We start from the raw sequence: 27,868 nt of genomic DNA on the forward strand, positions 1-27,868 counted from the left end.
ACTGCACCCCATGGAAGAGTGACCCACGCCGCAGCAGTTTTGGGACTGTTTGCCTGTGGGAGGGACTCACATTGCAGCAGTTTTGGGACTGTTTGCCTGTGGGAGGGACTCACATTGCGGCAGTTTTGGAAGGACTGCTGCTTGTGAGATTTGGAACCATGCTGGAGAAGTTCATGGAGAACTGTTTCCTGTGGGAAGTGACCCCACGGTATAGCAGAGGAAGGGCCCCTCTCAGTGAGCAGCGGAAGATAACCTTGGGTGATGAACTGATCAGAACTCCCACCCCCCTCTCTGCCTGTGCTGTCGGTGGGAAGAAGGGAGGGGCTGGTGGAAGAAAAGGTGTTTTTAAGGGCTTATTTTATTTCTCATTATCCTCCTCTGATTTTGTTAGCAATAAATTCACTTTGTAATTCTAAGTTGAGCATGTTTTGCCCTTGGAGTGTTTTCCCCTGGTCCTTATCTCAACTCTGTGGATACAAAAATGCTGATAGCAAGAATTTTCTTGCTATTTTCTAAGTCTGTGAGAGACTTTTCTCTCTCACAGAAGATAGTAGCAGAGTTCTATAACCAATTAAACACCTGCAACCTTGTAAAACTCTTGTTTATAATACAGAAGAAAAATATTTTGACAGTGGATGTTTTAGGATTCTAGCCAATCACCCTCAAGGGGTGGCTGATCCTTTGTCCAATTAGACTATGAAGAAAAAAGTCTATAAAAGAGTTTGTAAAATAATTAAATAAATCAATCTTGCTGCACAATTCCTGCCTGCTGGATCTTCTCTCCTCCTCCCTACGGCTGCGGGACACGGTAATATACCCTAGGGCATTTTAATACAACTCCATGAAACCTTCATTAAATTTCTCTCTTCTCTGCCCAGCTGTGGCAGGGGAGGGAGAGTTAGTGACTTTAGTGGGTGCCTGGCATTTGGCCAGTGTCAAGCCACGACACCAAGGAATAATTTTTAGGATATATTCAAATCTGTTTTTACTATGGACACACTCATATTAAGTCCATTCTGCTTCCTATGCTCCATTACTACCTTGCCTCATTATAAAGCAGCTAGACACATCCAGCCAGTTAAACAGCTAACCATTTATAATTGCACTGAGTAATACAGTATTGAAAACATTCATTAGGTTTGTAGCTGTTCCCAGTAGTAAGGGGGGAATTCAGGCCCTCTTGACTTATATGCAATTTTCTCTAACTGAGGTTCCCCATGGGAGTGTGTTCTCTATTATTTGCTCATCTTCTGACATCCTGAGTCAGGCAGGTGAAAGCACACCAGGGCAGGAATGATTTGCTGAGTGCTTAGCATGCTGGGGCACCATCTTGTTGAGGACCTTTGTGTGCAGCTGTATCATGAGACCATTGCCAGACAGGATCCGATTATGGTCCTGATCATGTCTGCAGCATGTATTTCATTTGCTCCTGTATACTTCAGTGTTATTCCTGTCTTATTGGAAGCTCTGTGGGCTTCCTTGGCTGTTTTCTTGTCACCAGTAGAGCTTACCTTGAAGCAGCACTTGGAGCAGATGCTAAATGGCCCAGATGGGGTCAGAAGGCAGAACAGGCTAGTGTGAGGCTAGCAGCTTGCTCGTTGAGTGGATTTATCTGGTCTTTAAATGATTTTAATGTCATAAGGGGACAAAGTGCCTTAAAGATGAAGTGTCAAGGTAGATAAGGAGGGACGAGATGTGATGTGTTGGTTTGCAGGTCCAGACAAAGAGATGTCCCTCATGCTGTACAGAGTAGTATAGTGGTATCAAAAGGATCCTGGACCCCTTCCCCACATACACACACACACACACACACACACACACACACATGCCACTCCACATGTTCCTCTTCTGACACAATGTCCAGGATTTTCTAAAATGAAACTGGTCAGCCAAATTCCCCATTGCATCAGGCTGACAGCACAGCTGTCTCTGTTCTCTGAGCTCTCCACTGAAACCAAAGCTAATCCTGCTTGGCTCCACTCAAGCATGGAGACCAAGGTAGATTACCCAACACAGCAACCCTGCTAATGACCAGACAGGATCTTCAGACTAAATTAGGCATACTTCTTCATGTCAAAGGCACATGCAGGCTACTTCATGTCTTCTCAGCCTCCTCTGCTTTATCTTGTTTCTTCAAGGAAATGTCTGTCTGGAAAATTCATGAAAAGCCAGCAGGAAGCTGTTTCTCCCCAAACTGTACCAGCCCTGCTGCCGTGGCTAATGATTGCCTGTTGGCTCTGCAAACCATCACACCTGTACTCAGTGTGCTCAGTCACCCATAGCCACTTGTCCTGGGTTGAAGTGTATTCTATTACCATCCTCATGAGCTGTTGAAATCAGGTGGGGCAGTGTTTCCTTGCCTCTTCCCCCCAGACTATCTTTCTGTTAATGGCCCATCATTGTCCTGCTGCATGACTCAGAGATAACTCCCTCTGGACTATCTTCTGTTAATGAGCCTAATCAACACTTGGCCTCATGACTCATTACCCCATTGTGAGATGCTCCACCCAGAGGGAGGAACCAAGCATCCCATCGTGGATATAATCTGGGACTCTGAGCAACAAAGACACTGGCTCCACTGGATTTCCAGAGGACAGGAGCTACACAGCCACCGCTGGACTTTCTGAGGAAGAGCAGACCCCTTCTACTACAGGATCACCACTTCAGAGGATTGCAGCCACCATTCCACCAGACTGCTACCACTACCCTGCCTAATAGGGACTCAGGTTGTATCTTGACTCTGTCAGTGTTTTCTTTTACTTTCTTTTCCTTTTCTTTAATTTCCATTAAATTGTTATTCTGACTTGGTGCCTCTCACTGGTTTGTTTTCAAACTAGTACACCACTTCATGGGAAGGAGGACAACAAACCAAATGGGTGTGAGTATTTTGCTAGGTACAATGATAAAAAGTAGAACAGCCAAGTGAAATGAAAACTAAACAACTTATTTCAAATACTTGCAAATACCATGTAAATAGCATCATTTGAGCACTGATATTTTTTATTTCTTCATTTGTTCTTGTATGTTCCTTTTCCCCTGTATTTGGTGGGAGTGACTATTAACAACCCTTCGTCATTCTTCTGGTGCCCAAGAGCTGCCCTGAGTTAGCTAGTTTCATAGGGTCAACACTGATTTTTCCATCAAGCTGCATAGCCTTCCTGGAAGTTCATTGCACATACTGGAATGCTGCAGGCAGCACAGGCAGTCTTGGACCTGGAGTGTCTTTTCATAGCCAGAGGCAGAAATTGCCAAGTGCTGCAGACAAACTGCCTATCCTCTCTGATGGGGCCATGGCCCCAATAAGCAGTGGCCTCGAGGGCTGGGAAAGACATGTGGGAACGCAGTCTGGTGAGGAATACTTGATTACCATACTGGAGTGTCTGGAATTAGTGAGAAGGAAAAAGCATCTTAGCTTTTCATGCCCTGAGAATTCCCCACGTGCATAGTTCCCAGGTTTCACACAAAGGTTAGCACAGTTGGGTTAATGGAGGGTTGTGATCTTGGGATTCATGCTCATTTGGATGTCTCATCAGCCAATATGGGGCAAACTTCGAAGAAAAATGCCATTTACTTATTGAGGCTAGGTTGTAGTTCCTTCTCTCACCTTCTCTTTACTGTGCTGGTTTATGTGTTTGATTGCAGCTTCTATGAGAACTATTTTAATTTGTGAAATCACAGATTTTTGTTAAAATCTCAGACCCCAAAAGTAACATCTTCAGAAGTGCCTAAATCAGTCACATTTCTAGAAGGAACTTAGGTACTTAGAGTTTGGGGCCCTGGCCTTCAAAGAAACGTCTGGGGGCCAAAACCAAAAGAGCTGGAAGCCTGGGAAAGACCTCACTACCTAGAAATGGAGTTCACAAACTCCACCTGCTATGCCAGGAGGAAGCACTGAGCACAAAATGGGCACTAAAAATTTCATTCCCCCATTCTGATGGACCTGATGGTTGGTGTGATGGATTTTATAGCCCAGAATTACTTCAGGATATTGTCATCCAAACAGCTTCTTTGGGTGATGGAAGTAGTAGTGGCTCATATTTGTAAGGCTCAGAAAGATGGTTTCCTTGCCTCAAAGCCTGAAATGACTCATGTGCATCTCCACCACCTAGGAGCTTGTCCCAACACTCCAGGGCTGTGGTGGGTTGACCCTGGCTGGATGCCAGGTGCCCACTAAGGTTGTTCTATCACTCCCTTCCTCAAATGGACAGGGGAGAGAAAATATAGCAAAAGGCTCATGAGTTGAGATAAGGACAGGGAGGGGTTGGACATGAGGGAAGCTTCTAGTAGCTTCTCAGAGAAGCCACCCTTCTAGCCCCCATTACCAAAACTTGGCCACGCAAATCCAATACAGATAGACTTCCATTCGTCCTGCTAGCCCTCACTTTTTGGCCACCAGGGACTCAGGATTCATAGCATCCAAGAGGAAGCTGAACTGTTGATTCATGCTTAAGATATTTAGCTGGGGACACTGGCATGGATGCTCCTACCGCACTTACATTGCTTTAGGAATGTTCACTCCAAGCCACCTGTCATAGGTTAGCAAGCATAGTCCCGGAAGGGATATCCTTGCTAAGGGGTGCTTACAGCTTCCTCTGGGACCTGATAGAACCTATCAGCTGGCCAGTTTGAATATGGACAATTCTTTAAGCCACTTAAAGTTGTGACCGCCTCTGTGATCCACACTTAAGAATAGACTAACTCCCCCCCCAAGCTCTCTCTCTCTCGTTTCCGGCGCTGGGACAGGTGGCTGCAGGCCCCGTGCAGGGGCCAGTGGGCCCGGCCAGGCCCTGCTTGGGCCAGGCCGGGCCGGGCCACGGCCAGCCTGGAGCCATGGGCCTGTTCCAGCCATGGAACTCCCCCCCACTGCCTTGCTGTGGGCAGCCGGAGCGGCTCGGAACCCCCCCCCCTCTCCACTGCGGCCGAGATTCAGCAAAGCGGCACCTCTGTCCGGCAGAGGTCAGGTGACCAACTGCGATAAGCCACATTCCAGCTGCAAGGCCGAGGTGAGATTAACCCTTTTATTGCTGTGAAGAGCTGAAAACCTGAGGGAAGAGAGAGAGGAGATGCTTAAAGCTGAAAGTCTGTTGTGAAGCTATGATATATCAGAGTATCCCGTTGTAATTTCATGAAGATATGGGGGGTGGAGTGTTCAACTCGTAAGCAATAGGCAGATGCTGACGCAGCTGTAATTTCATGAGAAGTTTGGACAGAGAGAGATGAACCAGATGAGGACTTTTGCTCCAAAGAGGAAAGGAGAAAAACCTCAATTCCTAGAGATGCTTCCAGAGATAGTCTTAAAGATGAAGATGACCCTTTGCTCCCAGGGAAGGAGAAGGGCCTCTGTTTTTTTTGTTTCTGAATAGCTCAACCTTAAAATTGTACCCCAGAAAACTTTCAAGAGTGGACCCTCGAAGGCAGTTGCGGGAAAAGCTGCAAGTCGGGGGAAGGGACTCACATCGCAAGCAGAGAGACTCCTCTTCCTGAATGGACTGAACAATATTTGGAAGTGGGTGGCTGTCTCGGTGTGATACTGTTTTCATAGCACGAGCAAAAAGAGACTTCTCTTTCTAAATGGACTGAACAAGGTTATTATGGAAGTGGGTGGCTGTCTCGGTGTGATACTGTTTTCATAGCATGAGCAAAAAGAGACTTCTCTTTCTAAATGGACTGAACAAGGTTATTATGGAAGTGGTAAACAGACAACATCTTAAGGGTTGTCTTTACGTTGTCACTGGGAGAAGGGAGGAAGGTGGGAGGAGGAGGAGAGTTCTAAAGGTGGTATAATTTTTTTTTATTTTCTTCTTTTAGGTCTGTTAATAAACTTCTTTATATTCATTCAAGTTGGTGCCTGCTTTGCATTTCTCCTAATTCTTATCTCACAGAAGATAAACAGTAATGAGTATTTTAGACCAAACCACTACACCACCAAATAAGGGAAAGAAGGGGTTTAATAAGAAATCTCATATTGTTCAGATCCACACATTGCAGTAGCTCTCAGTAAGAGCACAGAAATAGTCATGGGGAGATCTATTGGAGGAAAAAGACAATTAACAAAAGTCCAGATTCATTGACCGAAGGAGTTATCTGAGTTAGAGAAGAGCATTAGTGCTTGTACCGAGTATTCAATAGAAAGCAAAGTGTGATGGTCCATTTAAAAAGCTCCATCAGGCCTTAAATATCTTGGCAGAAAATGAAACCTGTAACCTTTTTTCTGAGTCAAGTGCCTTTTGTGAATTATACAGCCTCCTGAAGCATTGGCAGCTTGTCTCAGTGCTGTGTATTTGTGGTCAGTGCTGGTGTAGATGGGTGGAAGTCAGCTTGTGATTAGAGTTGTAAACATTTTCCTCCGTTAAAGACCACTTTATTCCTCTGTGTCTGACCAGAAAAATTCATGTGGCCTGCAAAACACCAGCCTTTTATTCTGGAGACAAAGATAACCAATTCAAGTTCTGGTCCTGAGAAATTACTCTGATTTTGTATCTCATGCCAGAGAGTTATTAATCCCATCCTTTTCCTGCCAAGTTCAATGAGCATTTATTCAACTCAGCCATTGGCAGGAGCAGAGCTGGGCAGGGTTTGTAGGAGTATGTAGTGTTCCTTGCAGGTTCCTCAGTCATGCTCATCACCACAATCTCTAGGCATCTCTGATGTTTATTTGATCCTCAAGAAGGTGGCCTTGGACATGTGTTCCCCTGCTTTTACCTGTGTGGAAAGGACAGAGTTGGCCCATCTTGCACTTATACATCCTGGTAGGTATGCCACTTTTCCAAGACAAGTGAGAAAAGGTGTTTAGCAAGGGGGGGGTCCTGGGTGCAGGGGAATCCAGCCAGAGTCACAATACGAACACTGATACGATTTGAACATCGTGCTCCAGTTTATTGTGCAGTTACACCAAGTTATACTTTTTCAAAGTTCACGCCCCTTTCCCATGAGAAAGCCTCTAAGCAGCAGGGGAGCTGACCAGTGTATACCTTTTCCCAAGGCTGTTCAAGGCTGCCGGATAGCAGGTGCCTTGCAAGCCTATCTTCAGCCTGAGGCCCCATCAGGGGTCCTTTTGCAACAGCCCTGGGATGCCCAAGCTCTCCTGGGGTATCCTATTCCCCTATTCCATAAGGAATCCCTCTACACATCCCCCCTTTTCTTTTTGGGCAACCCAGGTCTGGTCGATGATTTTTTGCAGCCCCGCTTTAAGGCAAGAAAAAATACACCCAAGTACTCTTAAGCCTAATATAACTACAAATAGCAATTGGCAGCCTTCTACTACCAAGGTATGCAGCCATCTGGTGATACCCAGACCCTTAAGCCAATCTCCAATAGGGTCGTCTGTCTCCTGAAGATTGTGTAGGCCCCTCTGGAGGTCAGAGAGGTGCTTGTGAATTGAGACAGAGTGGTCAGAAAGATTCATACAGCACAGACCTTGGAACTCTTCACAGCCGTGGCCATGAGCTAGTAGTAGAAACTCAATGGCTGCTTGATTTTGTAATATTGTATGTCTAACACTAGTAACATCTGCGCTTAGCTCGTCAAGCATCCGCGAAGTTATGTTTAACTCATCCCTCTCTTAGCAAGCAAGTTTATGCAAAATAGCGTGAGCCCTGGCTGCTGAAGCACCAGGTAAAAACATAGATGATAGCCAAATTAACTGCCTTCACTTGATCTAAATGGGTGGACAGCTGATTGAAAATGTCCGCTAATGCTCCTGTCTCAAGACAATCAAAAAACAATTTCTCACTCTACCTCTGTGTCTGGTGCTATACCCAAAAATTTATGCAACTCTCCTTAGTTTTGCCTTTGGACAGGGTTCCCCGACACCCACCACAAGTCACTAGCAACCACCTAGGGCAGCTGTTACATTCGCCCCAGGGTCTCGCTATTTCTCCTGCTATGGAGAGTGGTGGATCTGGCAAGTCCTCAGCTCCCTCACTCAGCCACGTCTGCAGCCTCTCCCAAGGCTTCTCGGGACGGAGGTCCCAGAGTTCCAGCTGTTATGGTAGTGGCGTTACTTTCTTCAGGAGCTGATGCTGACTGCACCTTCTTGCTTCGGGGTCCTGTATGCGTAGCACGGCACCACTTGCTGGGTACCCCTCTGGTCAGTGCTGCGGCGATGACTTGTCCCTGTTGTTGCAGGACATTCTGCAGCGTTGCAGTAAAAGCAGCTGTTTGAGATGACTGTTCTGCATGGGTAGCATGTAGAGCATCTCGTCTACACCTGCTCCTTGGGGCAGCGTGGCAAGAATTGTCTTAGTTTGCCTATTAGCATTTTCAAAGGCAAGTGTTCGGAACATTTGCGCTTGGAGCTCTTCAGAGAGCTCAGTTGCATCCTTTAAGGCTGCTGACAAACGGTCGATAAACTGACCATATGGCTCTGACAGCCCCTGTCGGACTGCTGCATACGGGGGAGACTTCTTCTTTTCAGGTACTGCCAACAAGGCTTCGTGTTGCTGCCTGTTCTGAGCTTCCCCTCCCCCTCCCAAAGACATGTGCTCCTGCCCATGTGCTCCGAGCTCCTTTGTTCTAAGCGTGGGCAAAACCAAATGTAACTCAGACTCTTTAGCAGTGTCTGATTGACCAGTCACCCCGGGTCCGCCCCCAGTCCTCCCCTTTCCCCTTCTTCGAATAAAAGATGGTCGAGGGGAGGCTCCGCCCTCTCTCCCAGCTCAGCTATCTTCCTGTGAACATCTCTGCTTGTCTGTCTCATTTTGAAAGCTTCTAACTGCAGGAAATTGAGCGGGCAGGGAGCTATATTTCTCCCTCTTTGCTTCTGCTGATGGTATTTGCTTTGCAGCTGATACAGGTACCGATTTAGAGCTACTAAAGTGCTAGATCAACCGTGCTGCCTCTCTAGGTTGCTCGAGGCTTTCTAAGGCATTGAAATACAAGCGCTAGCCAGTATAAAGCTGAAAAGATACCTTCCACATTTGGCACCCAACATGCTATCTCTGAACTCCGGTTCTAAGAGACTTTCAGGGTGTCCCGGCAGCTGTGTGTCTGCTGGAGTTAGCTCTGCACGTCCTGCTGTGCCAGCTCTGTGTAGCGAGCTGTTACTTTTTGCGTAACAGTGAGCGCAGAGCGTCAGCCTGTACCCTCCCCCACACCACGTGGCGAGGGAACGGCTGGTGAGCAGAAGACCCTTCTCGCATGTTTTTTTTTTTCTCTGGACCTGCTTTCCTGTGGGAAAATCCAGAATTCTGGTGAGTATTTCCCTGCTGGTTTAGGGGCGCCTGTCTTAAGCTTGTGTCGGTGCAAACTTTCTCTTTTTTTTTCCTCCTTTTGGCGAGTTGGGTTGAGGTTTAAAGTGGTGGTGCATTCATAATGGGATCTGAAGTTTCTGCACACCATAGAGAAATATACCACCAAGTTCAAAGCTACCTTTCCTTAACTGGGCATAAATACCCTAAAAATCTAGTTCAATCTTTTGTACAATGGCTTTTTCAGGACTTTCCTAATCTGACCTCCGAAGACATAAGATCTGCTGAATTTTGGGATAAGGTGGGGAGGAAACTCTCCTCTCTTAGGCGTGCAAGAGATGAAACAGTTTCAAAATTCTTTCCTCTCCTGTTACTAAGTTATACTTTGCCGGAGAAAAAGGCAGTACATGAAAAGCCTCTGCAAAACCCCCCTGTTAATTCCCTTATACCCTCTTCCAACCCCTGTGTCCCTGACCCCTCTTCCCCTACGCTGGAAAACACAGCTAGAGTAGACTGCTTTTTAGTACAGGAGAGCTATCGTCCTCCTGGCTCACCCGTGTTTCCTCAGCACCCTGCCTTGGACGGGAATCCAGAGCCCGTCCCAGGACCTTCCCAACCCCTTTTCTCCACTCCTTTGCCCCCAGTTTCTAGCCCTCATGTTTCAAGCGCGCGTAAAAACCCCTTCTCCCCTGATCTCTTTGTTCCCAGGGACAGGCATTGCCATGTGCTCGCAGCCCGGGAAAAAATCCCTCCCCCCAACCCCTTTTCTCCGAGTTTGTTTGTCTCCAGTAATGGCGGATGCAATGTTCCTTCATCCCCAAACTACACCTCCCACAATCCCTTTCTCCCCCACCCCACAAATCCCTTCTTGTCCCCATCCCCTCCCACTCCCGCGTCACAACCTGACCCCGCCCCTAACCCTGGCCCCACAGCGTCGTGTTTCACACCTCCCTCTGTTCCTGCCCATGGCTCAAGTACTGCCCCTGCCTCCCACAACCCCGCCCCCAACCCCTCCCCTCCTCCGGCTGTGTCCCGTCTCCACTCCCCCCTCCTGCCCCTCCACTCCCCGCCCCTGCCCCTCCACTCCCTGCCCCTGCTTCCCATTGTCCCGCCCCAGGTTCCCACAATCCTGTGAATACTTCTCTAAATCTGGGAACCCAAGGCTACCAGGAAGTAACTCCAACTGCTTCTACTACACTCTCTCCTACTAGCAATGGAGCAAACCCTGATTGGAAACCCTTTCCTTATTCTAATATTAAGGATTTGTGCAAGGCAATTAAGGAGTTTGGGATGCATAGTAATTATTTTAAGAGCCTTTTAAGTGCTACTTTTGCAACTCACTTACTTGTACCTCATGATTTAGTTACACTGATGCAAACTCTTCTCACACCTGGTGATTTTATGATGTGGAAAAAGCAATGGAAAATAATTTTTTCTGATTTATTAAAAATTTTGTGGAAAACTCCAGATAATTACCTGGACTTTGAGAATAATTATATCACATTAGACCTTTTATCTGGTGACAATAATATGGCAAATCCTCAAAAACAAGCAATGCTTATGCCTCATCCAGTTCTTACTGAAATCACATGTGCTGCTGAAAAGGCCTTAACATTATTACCATCTCAAACTCCTAACTCTCATTATACCACCATCAAGCAATTGCCAAATGAAAATATTATTCACTTTTATAACCGTTTGTGCGAAGCTGTCTCTTCCCAGGTCCCTAATCCTGACCTCCAACAAGCGTTCCTACTCAAACTTCTCCAAGTTAATGCAAATGATGCTTGCAAACAAGTCATCCTCACTCTCCGTCTGCTTCCTCCTCCTACTGTTGAATCCATCCTCGAAGTCTGTACAAAGAAGGTGCAGCTGAACACAGCTGCTCCCTTTTTGAAAAAAGTGGGGATGGTTGGGGAAGTTGTAGAGAATGTTACGGGTACAGGAGAAACTCAATCGCGTGGTAACCTTATATGCTATCGTTGTCAGAAAAGGGGACATGTAGCTCGCAATTGCAGAATGGTTATAACTGCTGATAAAAACTCTCCAAAGACTGTTTCCCCAGGTCAACAGCAGGGAAACTAGCGACTCAATGCGTCCTAACAGCTCCGCGTTCAGACATAAATAGGGCTGCAGACAAAGCAACTTGGAATTCTGGACTCAGGTTTAAGGTAACCTGTGATTAAGCACACCATTTCAACAACAACAAACAGACTGTAATACCCATCTCATTCCAGAATGTGGACCACACGCAAGACCTTACATACCTTTTTGTTATTGGGGACACTTGGGAGACACCTGCTGGGATAGAGGTTACACCTACACTCATGAAAGTGGATCAGAACGGGTGTTCTAACCTAATTGTACAATGTATATATCCACCGTACTTTATGCCAAAGGGTCAAGTCATTGCACAGGCCATTCCACTGCCCAAATACCTGCCCACAGATGATCATATCCCAGCCATCTGTTGGACTGAGGTTTTGGGAAATGACAAACCTGTAATAGAATGTAAGCTCCATCACAAATCACATAAAATCAGTATAATGGGAATGATAGAAACAGGTGCTGATGTGTCTGTCATTCCATTTGATAAGTGGCCTGAGCAATGGGAGTTACAATCTCAGGGCATCATACATGGGATTGGAGGTACCCAAATTGCGAAGCAATCCAAACACACCATCCAAATGTAAGGTCCTGAAGGACAAATAGTGACACTTCGTCTGTATGTCCTGGACACCAAATTCACCCTGTGGGGAAGGGATGCCATGTCCCAGTGGGGAACAAAAATTGCTATCACCCCTAGGCACCAAAATTCTCCCTTGCAGGCCACTGAAGTTTAGTGCCATCCACAGAAATTAACTTGGAAAACAGATGAACCAGTGTGGGTTAACCAGTGGTCGCTAAGAAAAGAAAACTTAGAGGCACTCAAAAAGTTAGTAGCTGAACAATTGGCTAAAGGAAATATAGTTCCAACTAACAGCCCATGGAACACACCCGTGTTTGTAATACAAAAACCGGGAAAGAACAAATACAGGCTACTCCAAGATCTTAGAGAAGTTAGTAAGGTTATTGTAGACATGGGACCCCTTCAACCAGGTATGCCATCACCTTCAATGCTCCCACAACATTGGCATTTAGCTGTTCTTGACATTAAAGATTGCTTCTTTCATATTCCACTCTATCCTGCAGATGCCCCTCGATTTGCATTTTCTGTACCATCTCTTAATCGTGAAACTCCCATGGAACATTACCATTGGCTTGTGCTTCCCCAAGGTATGAAAAATTCCCCAACTCTCTGCCAAGCGTATATTGCTAAAATTCTATCTCCCATCCGTGCCAAAGCAGAGAAAGCCATCATCCTACATTACATGGATGATGTGCTGGTGTGTGCTCCCAATAATCAGTATCTTGAGCAGACACTTAACATGGTGATTGAGGCCCTAGAGGCCAAGGGCTTTGAATTACAACCTGAAAAAATGCAGAGAACAAGCCCTTGGAAATACCTCGGACTCAAAATCACAGAAACCTCTATCACACCATCACCCGTCACCATTAATAATAACCCAAAAACACTAGAGGAATTACAACAGATCTGTGGGACACTGAAGTATTTATGGTCCTGGTTAGGACTCACCACAGAGGATGTAGCTCCTATTGCAAACCTGGTAAAAGGGGAAGGCGGTCCTGCATCCCCTAGATCTCTGACAGAAGAGGCAAGGCAGTCTCTCAGAAAGATACAAGAGCTCATTTCCCCCAGACAAGCACACAGGTATCAGCCCTCCCTAGTCTTTAAGCTTGTCATTCTAGGGAAGGTACCACGTTTTCACGGCCTCATATTTCAGTGGGACAAAGAGCAGAAGGAACCCCTCATCATAATTGAATGGGTTTTCCTTCCACTCCAAACTCCTAAAACCATCACACAGCCACAAGAATTAATAGCAAAAATCATCATGAAGGGTAGAGCAAGGCTCTGCACCCTGGCAGGATGTGACTTTGCATGCATCTACTTACCGGTAACAACAGACGCATTAGATCACCTACTCCAAAATAATATAAATTTACAATTTGCATTAGATAGTTACTCAGGCCAAATATCAAATCATTACCCAAAACATAACATGTTTATTCTGGCATTCTCTTTCATCCCTCGAGAGATTCAAAGCAGAAAACCCCTCGATGTGATTACCATTTTAACTGATGTCTCAGGAAAAAGTAAAAAGTCAGTGGTTACATGGAAAAATCCAAAGACGCAAAAGTGGGAATCTGACATCAAGGTAATCCAAGGATCCCCACAAGTAGCTTAATTAGCAGCTGTCGTTAGAGCATTTGAGAGGTTCAAAGAACCCTTTAATTTGGTCACTGACTCAGCATATGTAGCTGGAGTAACTGTTAGAGCTGAGCATGCTCTCCTAAAGGAAATCTCAAACAAAAAATTTATTATTTGCTCTCAAAATTAATTCATCTGGTTTCCCACAGAGAGCATCCCTATTTTCTCATGCATGTTGTCATAGGTTAGCAAGCACAGTCCCGGAAGGGATGTCCTTGCCAAGGGGTGCTTACAGCTTCCTCTGGGACCTGATAGAACCTATCAGCTGGCCAGTTTGAATATGGACAATTCTTTAAGCCACTTAAAGTTGTGACCGCCTCTGCAATACACACTTAAGAATAGACAAACTCCCCCCCCAAGCTCTCTCTCGTTTCCGGCGCTGGGACAGGTGGCTGTAGGCCCCATGCAGGGGCCAGCAGGCCCGGCCAGGCCCTGCTTGGGCCATGCCGGGCTGGGCCACGGCTAGCCTGGAGCCATGGGCCTGTTCCAGCCATGGAACCCCCCCCACTGCCTTGCCGTGGGCAGCCGGAGCGGCTCGGAACCCCCCCTCTCCACTGCGGCCAAGATTTCAGCAAAGCAGCACCTCTGTCCGGCAGAGGTCAGGTGACCAACAGCGATAAGCCACATTCCAGCTGCAAGGCCGAGGTGAGATTAACCCTGTTATTGCTGTGAAGAGCTGAAAACCTGAGGGAAGAGAGAGAGGAGATGCTTAAAGCTGAAAGTCTGTTGTGAAGCTATGATATATCAGAGTATCCCGTTGTAATTTCATGAAGATATGGGGGGTGGAGTGTTCAACTCGTAAGCAATAGGCAGATGCTGACGCAGCTGTAATTTCATGAGAAGTTTGGACAGAGAGAGATGAACCAGATGAGGACTTTTGCTCCAAATGGGAAAGGAGAAAAACCTCAATTCCTAGAGATGTTCCCAGAGATAGTCCTAACGATGAAGCTGAGGAAGACCCTTTGCTCCTTGGGAAGGAGAAGGGCCTCTGTTTCTTTGTTTCTGAATGGCTCAACCTTAAAATTGTACCCCAAAAAACTTCAAGAGTGGACCCTCGAAAGCAGTTGCGGGAAAAGCTGCAAGTCGGGGGAAGGGACTCACATCGCGAGCAGAGAGACCTCTTCCTAAATGGACTGAACAATATTTGGAAGTGGGCAGCTGTCTCGTTGTGATAATGTTTTCATAGCAGGAGCAAGAAGAGACTTCTCTTTCTAAATGGACTGAACAAGGTTATTATGGAAGTGGTAAACAGACTGAACATCTTAAGGGTTGTCTTTTTACATTGTCAGTGGGAGAAGGGAAGAAGGTGGAGGGGAGGAGGAGAGTTCTGAAGGTGTGGTATAATTTTTTTTCCTCTTTTAGGTCTGTTAATAAACTTCTTTATATTCTTTCAAGTTGGTGCCTGCTTTGCATTTCTCCTAATTCTTATCTCACAGAAGATAAAGAGTAATGAGTATTTTAGACCAAACCACTACACTAAATTGGTGTTTCTGCCCGGTTACAAACCCAACCCGCGACACATGTGAGGTCACATACAAACCTGCCAGGATTTATTGCAGAAGGTAATCGAAGAGCTGATGCTCTGGCTCTGCCAGCAGACATAGTTCTATCAGCCGACTTACCAAAGCTCCCCCAAGTTTTCGAACAGGCAAAATTGAGCCATGCTATGTACCATCAAAATATTCCTGCTCTTATCCGCATGTTCCATCTGTCGCGGACACAGGCAAAAGCAATAGTGGCTACATGTCCCAACTGCCAAAAGCTACAGCTTCCATCACTGGGCATGGGAGTCAATCCCAGAGGCATTAATAGCGGTGAAGTGTGGCAGATGGACGTCACACATTTCCGTGAATTTGGGAGATTAAAATACATTCATGTTTCTATTGATACCTTCTCTGGTGTTATGTATGCCTCTGCACATGCAGGTGAAAAGGCTAAGGACGTTGAAAAACATCTTGTCCAAGCTTTTGCTGTGCTCGGTATATCTGAGGAGATAAAAACTGACAATGGACCTGCCTACACCTCTCAGGAGTTTAGAAACATCCGTCAGCAGTGGGGATTTCGACATGTTACAGGTATTCCTCACTCCCCAACTGGACAAGGCATTGTTGAACATGCCCATCAAGCCCTCAAGCGAATGCTGCTACAACAATCAGGGACCACTAAACTCGACTCACCTGTCCTCAGACTCAGCAAAGCACTGTTTACCATAAACTTCCTGAATGGCACCTTTGAAGATCCGAACCCTCCCATCTATCGTCATTTCCAGAACACCGGGAGACAGAAACTGAAGGAAAATCCAGAAGTCCTGATCCGGGACCCAGAGACTCAAAAAATCCAAGGACCATACAAACTTGTAACTTGGGGATGTGGGTATGCCAGCGTATCTACCCCTCAAGGACTGAGATGGATCCCAGGGAAATGGGTAAAACCTTATGTCACTTCCTCAAAAATTAAGGAGTTTAAAACTGCCTCCTGGAAGAGACGCCGTAAAAAGGATCCTGATTTTGCACCCTCATGTAAACCCCCTACTGCAGATTTTGATGTTACTCCCTTAAGTTGCACTGTTTTGCACTCAGGTTTTGCACTGTCCTCTGTAAATCTTCGTCCTGATACTCCATACCATAGATGTCCTAACTAACCCCCTGAGTTTTTTGCTGGGGAACTAGTTTAAAGGCATCCTAGGTACTGTCGAGTTGTAGGGACGATAGATTCCAATTATGTTTTGCACTGCTGTTCTGTTACTGTTCTATGCACTTTAAGTTACTAAGAGTTACAACCCAGCTTTAAAGAAAAAAAATAGGGAATTGTTGCTGCCTGTTCTGAGCTTCCCCTCCCCCTCCCAAAGACATGTGCTCCTGCCCATGTGCTCCGAGCTCCTTTGTTCTAAGCGTGGGCAAAACCAAATGTAACTCAGACTCTTTAGCAGTGTCTGATTGACCGGTCACCCCGGGTCCGCCCCCAGTCCTCCCCTTTCCCCTTCTTCGAATAAAAGATGGTCGAGGGGAGGCTCCGCCCTCTCTCCCAGCTCAGCTATCTTCCTGTGAACATCTCTGCTTGTCTGTCTCATTTTGAAAGCTTCTAACTGCAGGAAATTGAGCGGGCAGGGAGCTATATTTCTCCCTCTTTGCTTCTGCTGATGGTATTTGCTTTGCAGCTGATACAGGTACCGATTTAGAGCTACTAAAGTGCTAGATCAACCGTGCTGCCTCTCTAGGTTGCTCGAGGCTTTCTAAGGCATTGAAATACAAGCGCTAGCCAGTATAAAGCTGAAAAGATACCTTCCACAGCTTCATGGGCAAGAGTCTGTGGCAAATGATGAATGACTACGGGCATGGTCAGCTGTGTCACCGTCGCCCCATAAGCTCCACTCCCAGTTAGCATGTCAGCTTGGAGTGCATACAGTGGGTCTTGTGTGTCACCTTGATGTTTGCTAGTTTCTTCTTGTGCTAGCTGCCTTCACGTTCGCTCCCAGAGCAGGAACTGTGAAGGGGTTAGTAACAACTGTGCAATGCTGATGCAATCATTCGGACACAGGACATCTGCTGTAAAGATAAACTGCAGAATGCTTCGTGTAGCTTCAGACCGCAAGCCATGCGTGGTGACTGTTTGCTTGGCTTGCTGCAAGATCTTCCAGTCATGGGGTTCCCACTTTGCAGTGTTCCCTTGTACAGGGAAAGCGAGGGCATCCACTGCTTGCCAATCACCCTCAATGATTGCATCACAGATAACTCCATTCCATCTCCTTCACAATGGGTCAGTCCTCTCTGTTGGGGCTGATGGAAACGACGGCTGCACCTCCCCTCGTGGGAAGGGAGGGGCTGGAGGCACTGTGCCTGATTCTCCCGACGGGAATGTCGGAGCTTTGAGTGCTAACTTGACCAGTGGGGCCACGGGACGCTACGGTGCTGATGGCATAACATCACAAGCTTTGGACTCTAGTGCGTCTTGCCGTGTAGATAAGTCAGCAAGCCTTTTGATTACTTCTTGCATCATTTCTTGGTGCTTCTCCCCCTCTTGGGGCTGACCCCCGACAGCCCTGGCTGGCTCTGGCTCTGCAGGCGACGAAACCACAGAAGCTGCTTTGCTGCCGGACGTCACTCCGCTGTCCGGCAGAGGGGGGTTGTGCTCTGCCACTTTCGGCTGGGCTTTAGGACCGCTGGTTTGAGCCGCCACTTTCAGCTGGGAGCTAGGACCGCCCATTTCTCCTTGGCCCCCCTGTGCCCCTCCCCCTGAGTCGGGCTGCTCTGCTTCCGCTTTGGGGCCACCTGCTCTGGTTCCCCTGGCTCTGCCGCACTGATATGATGAAATTCGGAGTCTTACCGCGTTTAAGCGAACCTGCATGCAGCAAAACTCACTCGGGTCCCTGCCATTCGGGCGTCACGTTTAGCGGGGGGGGGGGGGGTCCCAGGTGCAGGGGAATCCAGCCAGAGTCACGACACGAACACCGATACGATTTGAGCATTGTGCTCCCGTTTTATTGTTTGGTTACACCAAGTTATACTTTTTCAAAGTTCACACCCCTTTCCCATGAGAAAGCCTCTAAGCAGCGGGGGAGCTGACCAGTGTATACCTTTTCCCAAGGCTGTTCAAGGCTGCCGGATAGCAGGTGCCTTGCAAGCCTATCTTCAGCCTGAGGCCCCATCAGGGGTACTTCTGCAACAGCCCTGGGATGCCCAAGCTCTCCTGGGGTATCCTATGCTCCCTGTTCCACAAGGAATCCCTCTACAAAGGTGCTTTTCTCTCCAAAGGAAATAAAATCCACAAGAGAAAAAACCCCTATATCAGCACATTTCACACATCACAGGGAAGCAGAAGCAAAAAAAATTAACTATTCAGGTTCCCCAGCTAGCAGTCTGGTAAACCCCTATTCTGGAATGCATAAAAATAGTTCCCAACATTTTCTCACACTGGAGAATGTTTTTAACTAGGCCCTTTCCTGCCTTACTGGCCCCATGCTTGGCTTTTTCCCTACAAGCCTTGTCTAGCATTGCAGAATGAGATTGGAGCAGTTAGCTCAACATTTGTGGCTAATTGCTAGCTCAACCCAACTGATGTCCCACAAGAAACAAGGAAGGACTTTGAACTGGAAAATTGAATATCAGTTTATATGATAACCCATCATACATGGGCTCCTATCCCTACTGGAGGCAGGAGCGGATTAATACAGCACAAACACTGCATACCTGCGGAAGGCTTAACTTTTGGACCTGAATGCGAGTTGTGAATCTGTGGTGAGAAGTTATTAAGAAAAATAGTCTCTCCTAAATAAGAAGTTAATTTAAATCCTTCTTGCACTGAATACACAAAGAAAGCTTGATGTACTGTCCAAGTTTTAAGGTACATTTCAGCAGCAAGAACAACAAGCTCTGAAAATTTAAGGAAACTATACTATTTAAAAATATAGCTGCAAAATGTTTCACTTTTTTTTTTTTTTTTTTTAATAAAGAAAGCAAGCTCACAAAAATCAATGTGAGATAAAAGAGAGACACACAGGAGACATCACAGGTTGCCAGGGATAGAAGCAGGATCAACATTTTCTGTTGTGGGGTGTGTTAGTCTGTTGAGTTGCCATAAAGGGAAACAGTAATAACTCAGGCCTGGTGTCAAGCTAGGCTGGGCTAACACTAAATGGTGGTGATGCTTTGATGGACACACTTTTCTATCCCCACTGGGCCCCTCAGTGGCAGCCTCAGTAGGAGGAGAAAAAGTAAAAGGTTAAATCCCCTTGCCCAGCACAAAGCACAGTTTTAGAATCCATGCAGCAACCAGGTGCAGATAGAGGCAAGGTCTCTACCCCATCTGGTTCTTATCCAGAAGTTTTATGACCATCTTAGTGTGTGTTGTCAACAAGCTGCTGTGAGTCAGGGTGTAGTGGGTTGACCTTGGCTGGGTGTCAGGTGCTCACTAAGTTGCTCTATCACTCCCTTTCCCAATGGGACGGGGGAGACAATAAGATGGAGAACAACCAGTGGGTGAGATAAGGCAGTTTTATTACAGTGAAAGAAAGAAATAAGCAAGAATCTGCATGCTCATAAGCTAAAGAAAAAAAGGTCAATCTCTACTTCCCATCGGCAGCAATGTTCAGACACTTCCTGGGAAGCAGGGCTTCAGCACGCGTAATGGTTCCTTCAGGAAGCAAACACTGAAGAATCACGAATGCCCCCCCCCCTCTTCCTCCTCTCTCCCTTAGCTTGTATATCTGAACTGACATCATATGGTATGGAATATCTTTGGCTAATTTGGGTCAGCTGGCCCGGTTGTGTCCCCTCCCAGGATCTTGCCCACTCCTATCCCTTTGATAGGGGAAGCAATGTCAGAGGCACAGCACTGCTCAGCAGTAGCCACAACACTGGCCTGTTATCAACACCCATCCAGCTACTAATGCAAAGCACAGCACTGTGAGGGCTGTGAACTTTGCCTCAGTCAGACCCAATACAGAGGGTATGTAAGCTTTAGCCTTTGGTGACCTTGGAGACAATGGGACACAGCTCATCCAGTCTTTACAGTGTCCTTTCCTGAGAGATGGAGAGGTCATGTCTGTTGCTATTAATTCTGCTATGCCTTTTGCTGCTATCAAATCTGGGTTTCTGCAGCTGTATGGTGGCCAACCAGGCTGTTGCCCTAATTTTGCTTTCCCCCTTTGTATCCCATATGCAGAGAAGCAGAGGGAGTTGGCTCAGAAGAGCTCCCTGAAGAACAGCAACATGGGAAGCCCAGTTAATCAGCAGCCCAAGAAGAACAATGTGATGGCACGAACAAGGTAAAGGACTGGAAAAGCACTCCTCTGTGCTCTAAGCTGCAATCCCTAATGACCTTAGGATGGGCAAGAATGATGTTCATTGCTATTTGCCTACTGCCAAACACTGTGAGAGCAGTGATGACCCTTCCTGGAGCTGACAGGCCCAAATGCTGTGTTGCATTCCATCCCCTGGGGAGATGCAGGGACAACTGGGCTCAGGATTGGTGACAATGCAGCCTGAAGGAGGCAGAGGCAGCCCAGCCTGGTTGAAATTAGGAGTTTGATATGACTGTTTTACATGTTCTGGGTAATCTCCTGATGCCTTTTCCTGGTCTTAAAATCAGGAGTCACACACGGTTAGAAGGGGAAAAGGGATTTTACCTTGGTATTTATTTTAAGGATCCTTAGGTGTACACGTCCAGGTCATATACATCGAGATGTACCCCACCGAGTCTATCTCTGTCTTCGTCTTCTGTCTCCACACCTCTCTTTCCCCCCCCCAACATTGGGTATAGCATTATAGGTTTTACTAATTAGCATATCTATCAAAGATTCCCCAATAAGAGGCTCAAGTGAGCCCCCTTCCCCAAGGAACTCTCCCCTGGATGGTTCTATCTTGGTTTACAGAATGTGTTCTGGAGAGGACCTTGGGGTCTGGGGCACACTGATCCCTAGCTACGAAGCTTCTAAAATGTTTTGTCTCTTAGCTTAACAAACAAGTCCAAGAATGTAGGCAAAAAAGCACTAGGAATACAGAAGTTGTAAAAAGGTATAACAGGGGTATAAAGGAAAGGGCAAAAATCTTCATGGCATCATTTCCCCCCTTTTAGAGACTAACAAAACTTTATCTTGTCTAGTCTCTACTCTACTCTATTCTATTTTTACCCGCAGAACCGGTTTACACAACCGGCTGCTCCACAGGAAATTACATAGATAATAACTACAATTACAACTATTATGAATATTTCTTTTACCCAGGCCCAGTTTGGTAACCATGAGGTGAGGGTATCAAAAATATGATCAAATTTTAAAGTGTTATTTTTAGAAGCCACTTCATGTAGAATTTGAGTTCCCTTCCAAATTTCATCCAAATCTTTCTTAATTCTTCCACTTTGGTCCACATAAGAACAACAAGAGGTATTGACAATAGCACATACACCTCCTTGTGCAGCAAGTATGAAATTGAGAGCTATCCTGTTTTGCATAACTGCACGGGACAGACTGTCAACTTCCTCCTGTAAGGCTGAAATTGCATCTGCAGTATGCTGCTCAATACGTTCAATGACAGCCGAGATGTTTACAATTGCTCTCTCCAGTTCAACGACTCCATAAGCGGGTATAAGGGCTCTGATTATGCTATGAAAAAGTGTGGGACGTTCAATGAGGGGATTAAGAGATCTTTTCCTCCTCTCATGTGGTTTTTCAAGGTGGTCAAATATTGTTATATTTGGGACCACAGCCCCAATAGCACAAGCCTGGTCTTTGTTCACAGGCATAACTTTCCAGGCCTTATTACCACATATCCAATACAACCCTGTCCCAAATGGCTGAGCCAGTCTCCACCCTGTCAATTTCATCTTTGCTGCAATTCTTGGGTCTATTATTTCCCTGAAATAGGTCTGATGACAATATGAAGGAAGAACAGCTTTTCCTGTGGCATTTACAATTGCACAAGGAACCTTATAGTTTGCACGCTCTACCAGGCCACTCAGGGTAATGGGAGGCAGAAGGGTGCTATTAATTGGTTCCCACGTTTCAGTGCAGTTTTCTTCCATTAAAATGCCAATCAATGGCCAGTGACCCTTCCCATCTAGGGGTGGTAACTGAGTACAGATCCAGCAATCGCTCTTATTAAGAATTTTGGACACATTTTGGACCACAGTCTTATGCAAATCATGGGGTGAACCCTGAATCATAGTTACCAGTTGGGCAAACAGCAAACATGTAAAAAACAGTTTAGACTGCATCTTTCTGATTTGTATCAGTCTCTGTCTTCTCGGTGATTTCGGGAGCAGAAGCTTTCTTCACCCTGGAGTAGTGGATCCACGGTCCCTTGCCTGCAACCTTGACTGCAGTAAAAGTGGTCAGCAAAACTTGGAATGGTCCCTTCCACTTGGCTTGCAAGGGGTCGCTGTCCCACCACTTGATGTAGACCCAGTCTCCAGGCTGGAATGGATGAGCAGGTGTGTCCAATCCTATTGGTTTGGATAACATGACGAATCTCTGGAGCTTCTGCAAAGTGGAACTCAGAGCCATTAAATATTTCTGCAAATCATTTTTACCTCTCATATGAATTTCCCCTGGGATATGTGGAACCTGGTATGGCCTGCCATATAATATTTCATAGGGACTGATGTTGTCCCTTCTCCTTGGCTGTATGCGGACTCTTAGCAAGGCTATAGGCAGGGCTTGAACCCATGTCATGGATGTCTCTTGACAAATCTTGCAAATCTGGGTTTTGAGGGTCCCATTCATGCGTTCAACTTTGCCACTTGCCTGGGGCCTGTATGGTGTGTGCAGGTCCCAGGTAAGTCCCAAAATCCTGCTAACTTCCCCAACCACTGTTGCAACAAAATGTGGTCCCCTATTTGATGACATTCCCAAAGGAACCCCAAATCTTGGTATTATATGATTGAGCAAAGCTTTCACTACTTCTTTTGCTGTGTTGGTGCGACAGGGGAAAGCCTCAGGCCATCCACTGAAGGTGTCAACCAGCACCAGTATATACCTGCATCCCTCTTTGCGTGGCATCTCAGCAAAATCTATTTGCCAATAATCTCCCGGGAGATCTCCTGTCTTTGTCACTCCTAACACAACTCTCTTGCTTGTGTCAGGGTTGTTTTTACAGCAGGTTTCACACTTGCTTGTTACAGATTGTACAATATCAGTCATTCCTCTCCCTATCACTACTTTCCTTAAATGTTTTAAAAGATTTTCTGTTCCCCAGTGGGTGCTTTCATGCTCTTGTTGGGCTATTTCCCGAAGGATCAGGGGTGGAACTACGACTTGTCCTACTGGGGTAACAGCCCACCCACCTTCTTTAATTTCAGCTTTAAGGAACTTAATTAATTTGTGATCCCTCTGATCGTATTTTGGGGTAAATGATGACAAATCTATCTCTTTCTGTGGTACCACTGCAAAAATGCCTTTTTCTGCAATCCCCCTGGCTGTTTCGTCAGCAAAACGATTTCCCAGTTCGGGGGCTGTTTTCCCTTTTTGATGACCCTTGCAGTGCATGATAGCCACTTCCATAGGCTTCCAAATGCTCTGTAAAAGTGCAAGAATTTGTTTAGCATGCTTAACTTCATTACCTTGAGCAGTCAGCAGGCCACGTTCCTTCCAAATAGCTCCATGGGCATGAACAACACTGAAGGCATATTTGGAATCAGTCCATATGTTCACCTTCTTCCCCTCACTCAGTTCTAGAGCTCTTGTTAGTGCAATGAGTTCAGCTTTCTGTGATGATACATCTGGAGGCAAAGCTTTTGCCTCAATGATCTTATCTGAGGTGGTTACGGCATAACCAGTCATCCTCCTACCGTTTCTCATGAAGCTGCTCCCATCAGTGTACAATTCCCAATCTGGATCTTTCAAAGGAACATCTTTCAGGTCTGGTCTGCTGGAATAAGTTTCCTCTATTGTCTGCAAACAATCATGCTCAGGCACACTGTCGAGTAACGTGGATGATAAAAATATTGCAGGGTTTACCACAGAAGTTGTCTTTAGAGTAACATCGTCCTGTTCTAACAACACAGATTGGTATTTGAGCATCCTGCTAGGGGAGAGCCAGTGTCCCCCCTTTTGCTCCAGCACATTTATCACTGCATGGGGTACATACACGACAATGTGCTGCCCAAGGGTGAATTTACGGGCCTCCTGTATCAGAAGGACTGTTGCTGCCACAGCTTTCAAGCATCCTGGCCAACCCTGGGCTACATTGTCTAGTTGTTTTGAGAAATAAGCCACAGCTCTTCGCTGGTCTCCAAGGTGCTGTGCCAGTACCCCCAGAGCAACATTCAGTCGCTCATGAGTAAAGAGTTCAAAAGGTTTAGTCAAGTCCGGCAGCCCCAAAGCTGGGTCTGACATCAAGGAATGTTTCAGCTGTTTAAATGCAGCCCTGGCATTCTCTGTCCACATAATTGTCCCCTTTTCAGCTGCTTTAAGGACCTCATATAAAGGTCTCACCAGTATACCGTAGTTTGATATCCACAGGCGACACCAACCTACCATTCCCAGGAAGGCCTGCATCTCCCTTATGGTATGGGGCTCTGGAAGTCGACAGATGGCTTCCTTCCGTTCTCTGCTGAGTTGTCGATGTCCACGGAAAATTTCTAGGCCCAGGTATACTACTGTTTCTCTGGCAACCTGTGCCTTCTCTTTCGAGACCCGATACCCACTTTGGCCCAAAAAGTTCAACAGACTTACAGTGAGCTTGATGCAGTCATCTCGTGTCTTGGCCGCTATTAAGATGTCATCAACATACTGGAGAACCGCTCCTCCTGGTTCATGTTTCCTCCAGTCCTCAAGCTCCTTTGCCAGCTGGTTTCCGAATATGGTCGGGCTGTTTTTGAATCCTTGTGGTAAAACTGTCCAGGTGAGCTGGGTCTTCCTCCCTGTTTCTGGATTTTCCCACTCAAAAGCAAAAAGTTCTTGGCTATTCTTATGCACAGGAATGCAGAAAAAGGCATCCTTGAGATCTAAAACAGTGAACCACCCTAATTCATTTGTTAGTGTTGTCAGAAGTGTGTAAGGATTCGCTACCACTAGGTGTATGTCCTCTGTTATCTTGTTGATTTCCCTCAAATCCTGCACCAACCTGTAGCTTTTACCATCAGCTTTCTTTACTGGCAAGATTGGTGTATTGTATCTGGATTCACACTCCACTAACAACCCATATTTGAGAAATTTTTCGATCACAGGTACTAATCCCTTGCGAGCTTCTAATTTCAGAGGATATTGTCTTTGCCTTACTGGTGTAGCCCCTGCTTTGAGTGTGATACTCACAGGTTCAGCTTTTTTAGATCTCCCAGGACAATCATTGGCCCACACTATTTGAATGACAGCCTCTTCAACTTCTTTGGGAATTTTTCCATGGCATTCCTGTACAAGTATAGCAGCTGCTTCAATAATTTTAGATTCTGGGATTATAACTTTCACTCCCCCTTCTTTTGAAAACTTAATTTCTGCTTCCAATTTTTCCAATAAATCTCTGCCTAACAAAGGCATTGGGGAATTTGGCATATACAGGAACTGGTGAGTGACCCAGTGTTTTCCCAATTTAAATTTTAAAGGTTGGAAAAAAGGCCTTGTTTCACTTACCCCTGTAGCTCCAATCACATCCACAGTGTCTTGACTCAGTTTACCTTTTAAAGTATTTAACACAGAATATGTTGCCCCTGTATCAACCAGAAATTCAACATCATCATTCCCCAGCTTAGCTACAACCGAAGGCTCTGCTGGGGTAGTTACCTTTGGTCCCCGTCAGTCCATATTTACAGTTAGTTCCGAAACTGGGGGCTTCTTTTCTGCTCGTGATGGACACTCATTTTTCCAGTGCCCCCGCTTTTTGCAAATTGCACACTGGTCCTCAGATAGGGGAAAAGAGGGACCCCTTTTTGACGTGTCAGATGACTTTTCCTTATCATACTTCTTCTTGTAGTGGGGTTTATGATGTTTATCTTTGTCTGCTAAGTCTCTGTTCTGGTATACTTTCCAGGCTACAGTCAACAATTTACCTATATCCGGTGGCCCATCTATCTTTTGCAGCTTTTTCTTTATGTCATTAGCAGATTGACCTATAAACAGGTAAGCCAGGTGGATCTGCTGCTCAGGTGAGTCAGGGTCTAAGGTAGTGTATTTTTGTGCAGCCTCTTTAAGCCTATTCAGAAACTCTGTGGGGGTCTCATTTGGATTTTGTTTGATCTCATATAACCTAGCCCAATTCACTGCTTTAGGGACGGCACATTTTAACGCAACAACCACCCATTTTTGGTATTGCTTCAGTTTTTCCATCTGTTCTGGGACATTAGGATCCCAGTTAGGGTTTGCTAGGGGATAGATATCATTAACTGACCCTTGAAGACTCCCAGTTGCAATTTGAATTTCTATAGCAGATATAGCAGCTTTGTTGACCATTTCTCTTTCTGTTTTATCCAATAATTCATCTAGCATAACATTTAGATCACCCCAATCTGGGTTTTGAGTTTTTATGGCCATTTCTACACGCATAGCTACTTTCTCTGGGTTGTCCCTGTACTTCCCAATTGAGTTTTTCCACTGCTGTAATTCTCCGAGAGAATATGGCACTTTTATAGAAATAACTCCTTGATTTCCCACAGCCTGTCTCAGAGGTGCTTCTAACACAAGTTCTTCTTCCCCCCCTTTATCTGTTTTGGACCTTGTGTGTTTAGCGACGGGACTGACTGCTCTCATAGCTTCTCGGGCTATCCTGCCCCTTCTCCTACCACCCTCCCCGTGAGAACCATCTGTATCAAAATCATCCCATTCGCTTTTAACTGAAATTGGTTCATTGGTTTTAAAACTTGTTCCAGGCAAATGTTGATCAGGAACTGTCTCGCTCTTTGCGGCAGTGGAGGGGTAGGGAGGCAGGGGCTGCAAGCAGGTTCTCCCGTCCCTAGCTCTGTAAGAGCCGCCTGGGTCGGGGCCATCCCATCTGCCCTCAGCTTTAACACTGCCTGTGCCGCAGGGTGGGGAGAGCGACCGGCTCCTCCTGCCTCTGGCTCGGAAACTTGCGGTTCTTTGGATTGGGGAATGCCGCCGCAATTGCCCGTGTCCATTTCTACCTTCACTTCTGTGTTCAGGGTATTCGGGGAAAGGCGGCCAGCCTGCCCCTTCCCCTCCCTCTTCCCCGGCTCTGCCTCTGGAAAGGTCAGGGGGCGGCGGCCAATCCACCCCTTCCCTGACTCTGGAAAGGTCAGGGGGCGGTGGAATACCTGCCTCTTCTCTGCCTCTGGGGAGGTCAGGGGGCAGTGGCCAGTCTGCTCTTTCTCCGCCCCTGGAAAAGTCAGGGGGCAGCGGCCAATCCACCCCTTCCCTGCCCCTGAAAAAGTCAGGGGGCGGTGGCATACCTGCTTCTTCTCTGCCTCTGGGGCGGTCAGGGGGCGGCGGCCAATCCGCATCTCTCCTACCTCTGCACTCGCCCTCCGCCCCTGACGAGTCTGGGGGTGGGGGGGCCCCGCGCCGCTCCTCCTGCTTGGAGCCGGCCGCCTGCCCCCTCCCCTGCCCCCGCCCTGACAGGGGCGGGGACAGGGGAGGCGGCGGCGGAGGCGGCGGCGGCGGCAGTGGCGGTAGCAGTAATGGGGGAGCCACTGCTCCCCCATCCCCCGCCCCCACTTGTGCGGACTGCCCCGGCGGCGGTGGCGGCGGCGGCGGCGGCGGCGGTGGGGGAGCCACTGCTCCCCCATCCCCCGCCCCCACCTGTGCGGGCTGCCCCGGAGGCGGCAGTGGCGGCGGTGGCGGCGGCGGTGGTGGTGGGGGAGCCACTGCTCCCCCATCCCCCGCCCCCACCTGTGCGGGCTGCCCCGGAGGCGGTGGCGGCAGCAGCGGTGGCGGCAGCGGTGGTGGGGGCGGCGGCGGCGGCGGAGCCAC

At 47.0% G+C, this 27,868-nt stretch overlaps 1 protein-coding gene across 1 annotated transcript in view; it reads left to right on the plus strand.

Annotated features, from left to right (window-relative positions):
• LOC138102887 (protein FAM219A-like) overlaps positions 1-27,868 on the plus strand; it is a 279,179-nt gene that overhangs the window by 243,872 nt on the left and 7,439 nt on the right. Inside the window, exon 3 of the mRNA XM_069000657.1 lies at positions 20,179-20,281. Within this exon, the coding sequence (XP_068856758.1) occupies positions 20,179-20,281 (103 nt within the window). The remainder of the gene's footprint in view (positions 1-20,178; positions 20,282-27,868) is intronic.

This window comes from Aphelocoma coerulescens, assembly GCF_041296385.1.
Source record: "Aphelocoma coerulescens isolate FSJ_1873_10779 chromosome W unlocalized genomic scaffold, UR_Acoe_1.0 ChrW_unloc_scaf_4, whole genome shotgun sequence".
Lineage (NCBI taxonomy): Eukaryota > Metazoa > Chordata > Aves > Passeriformes > Corvidae > Aphelocoma > Aphelocoma coerulescens.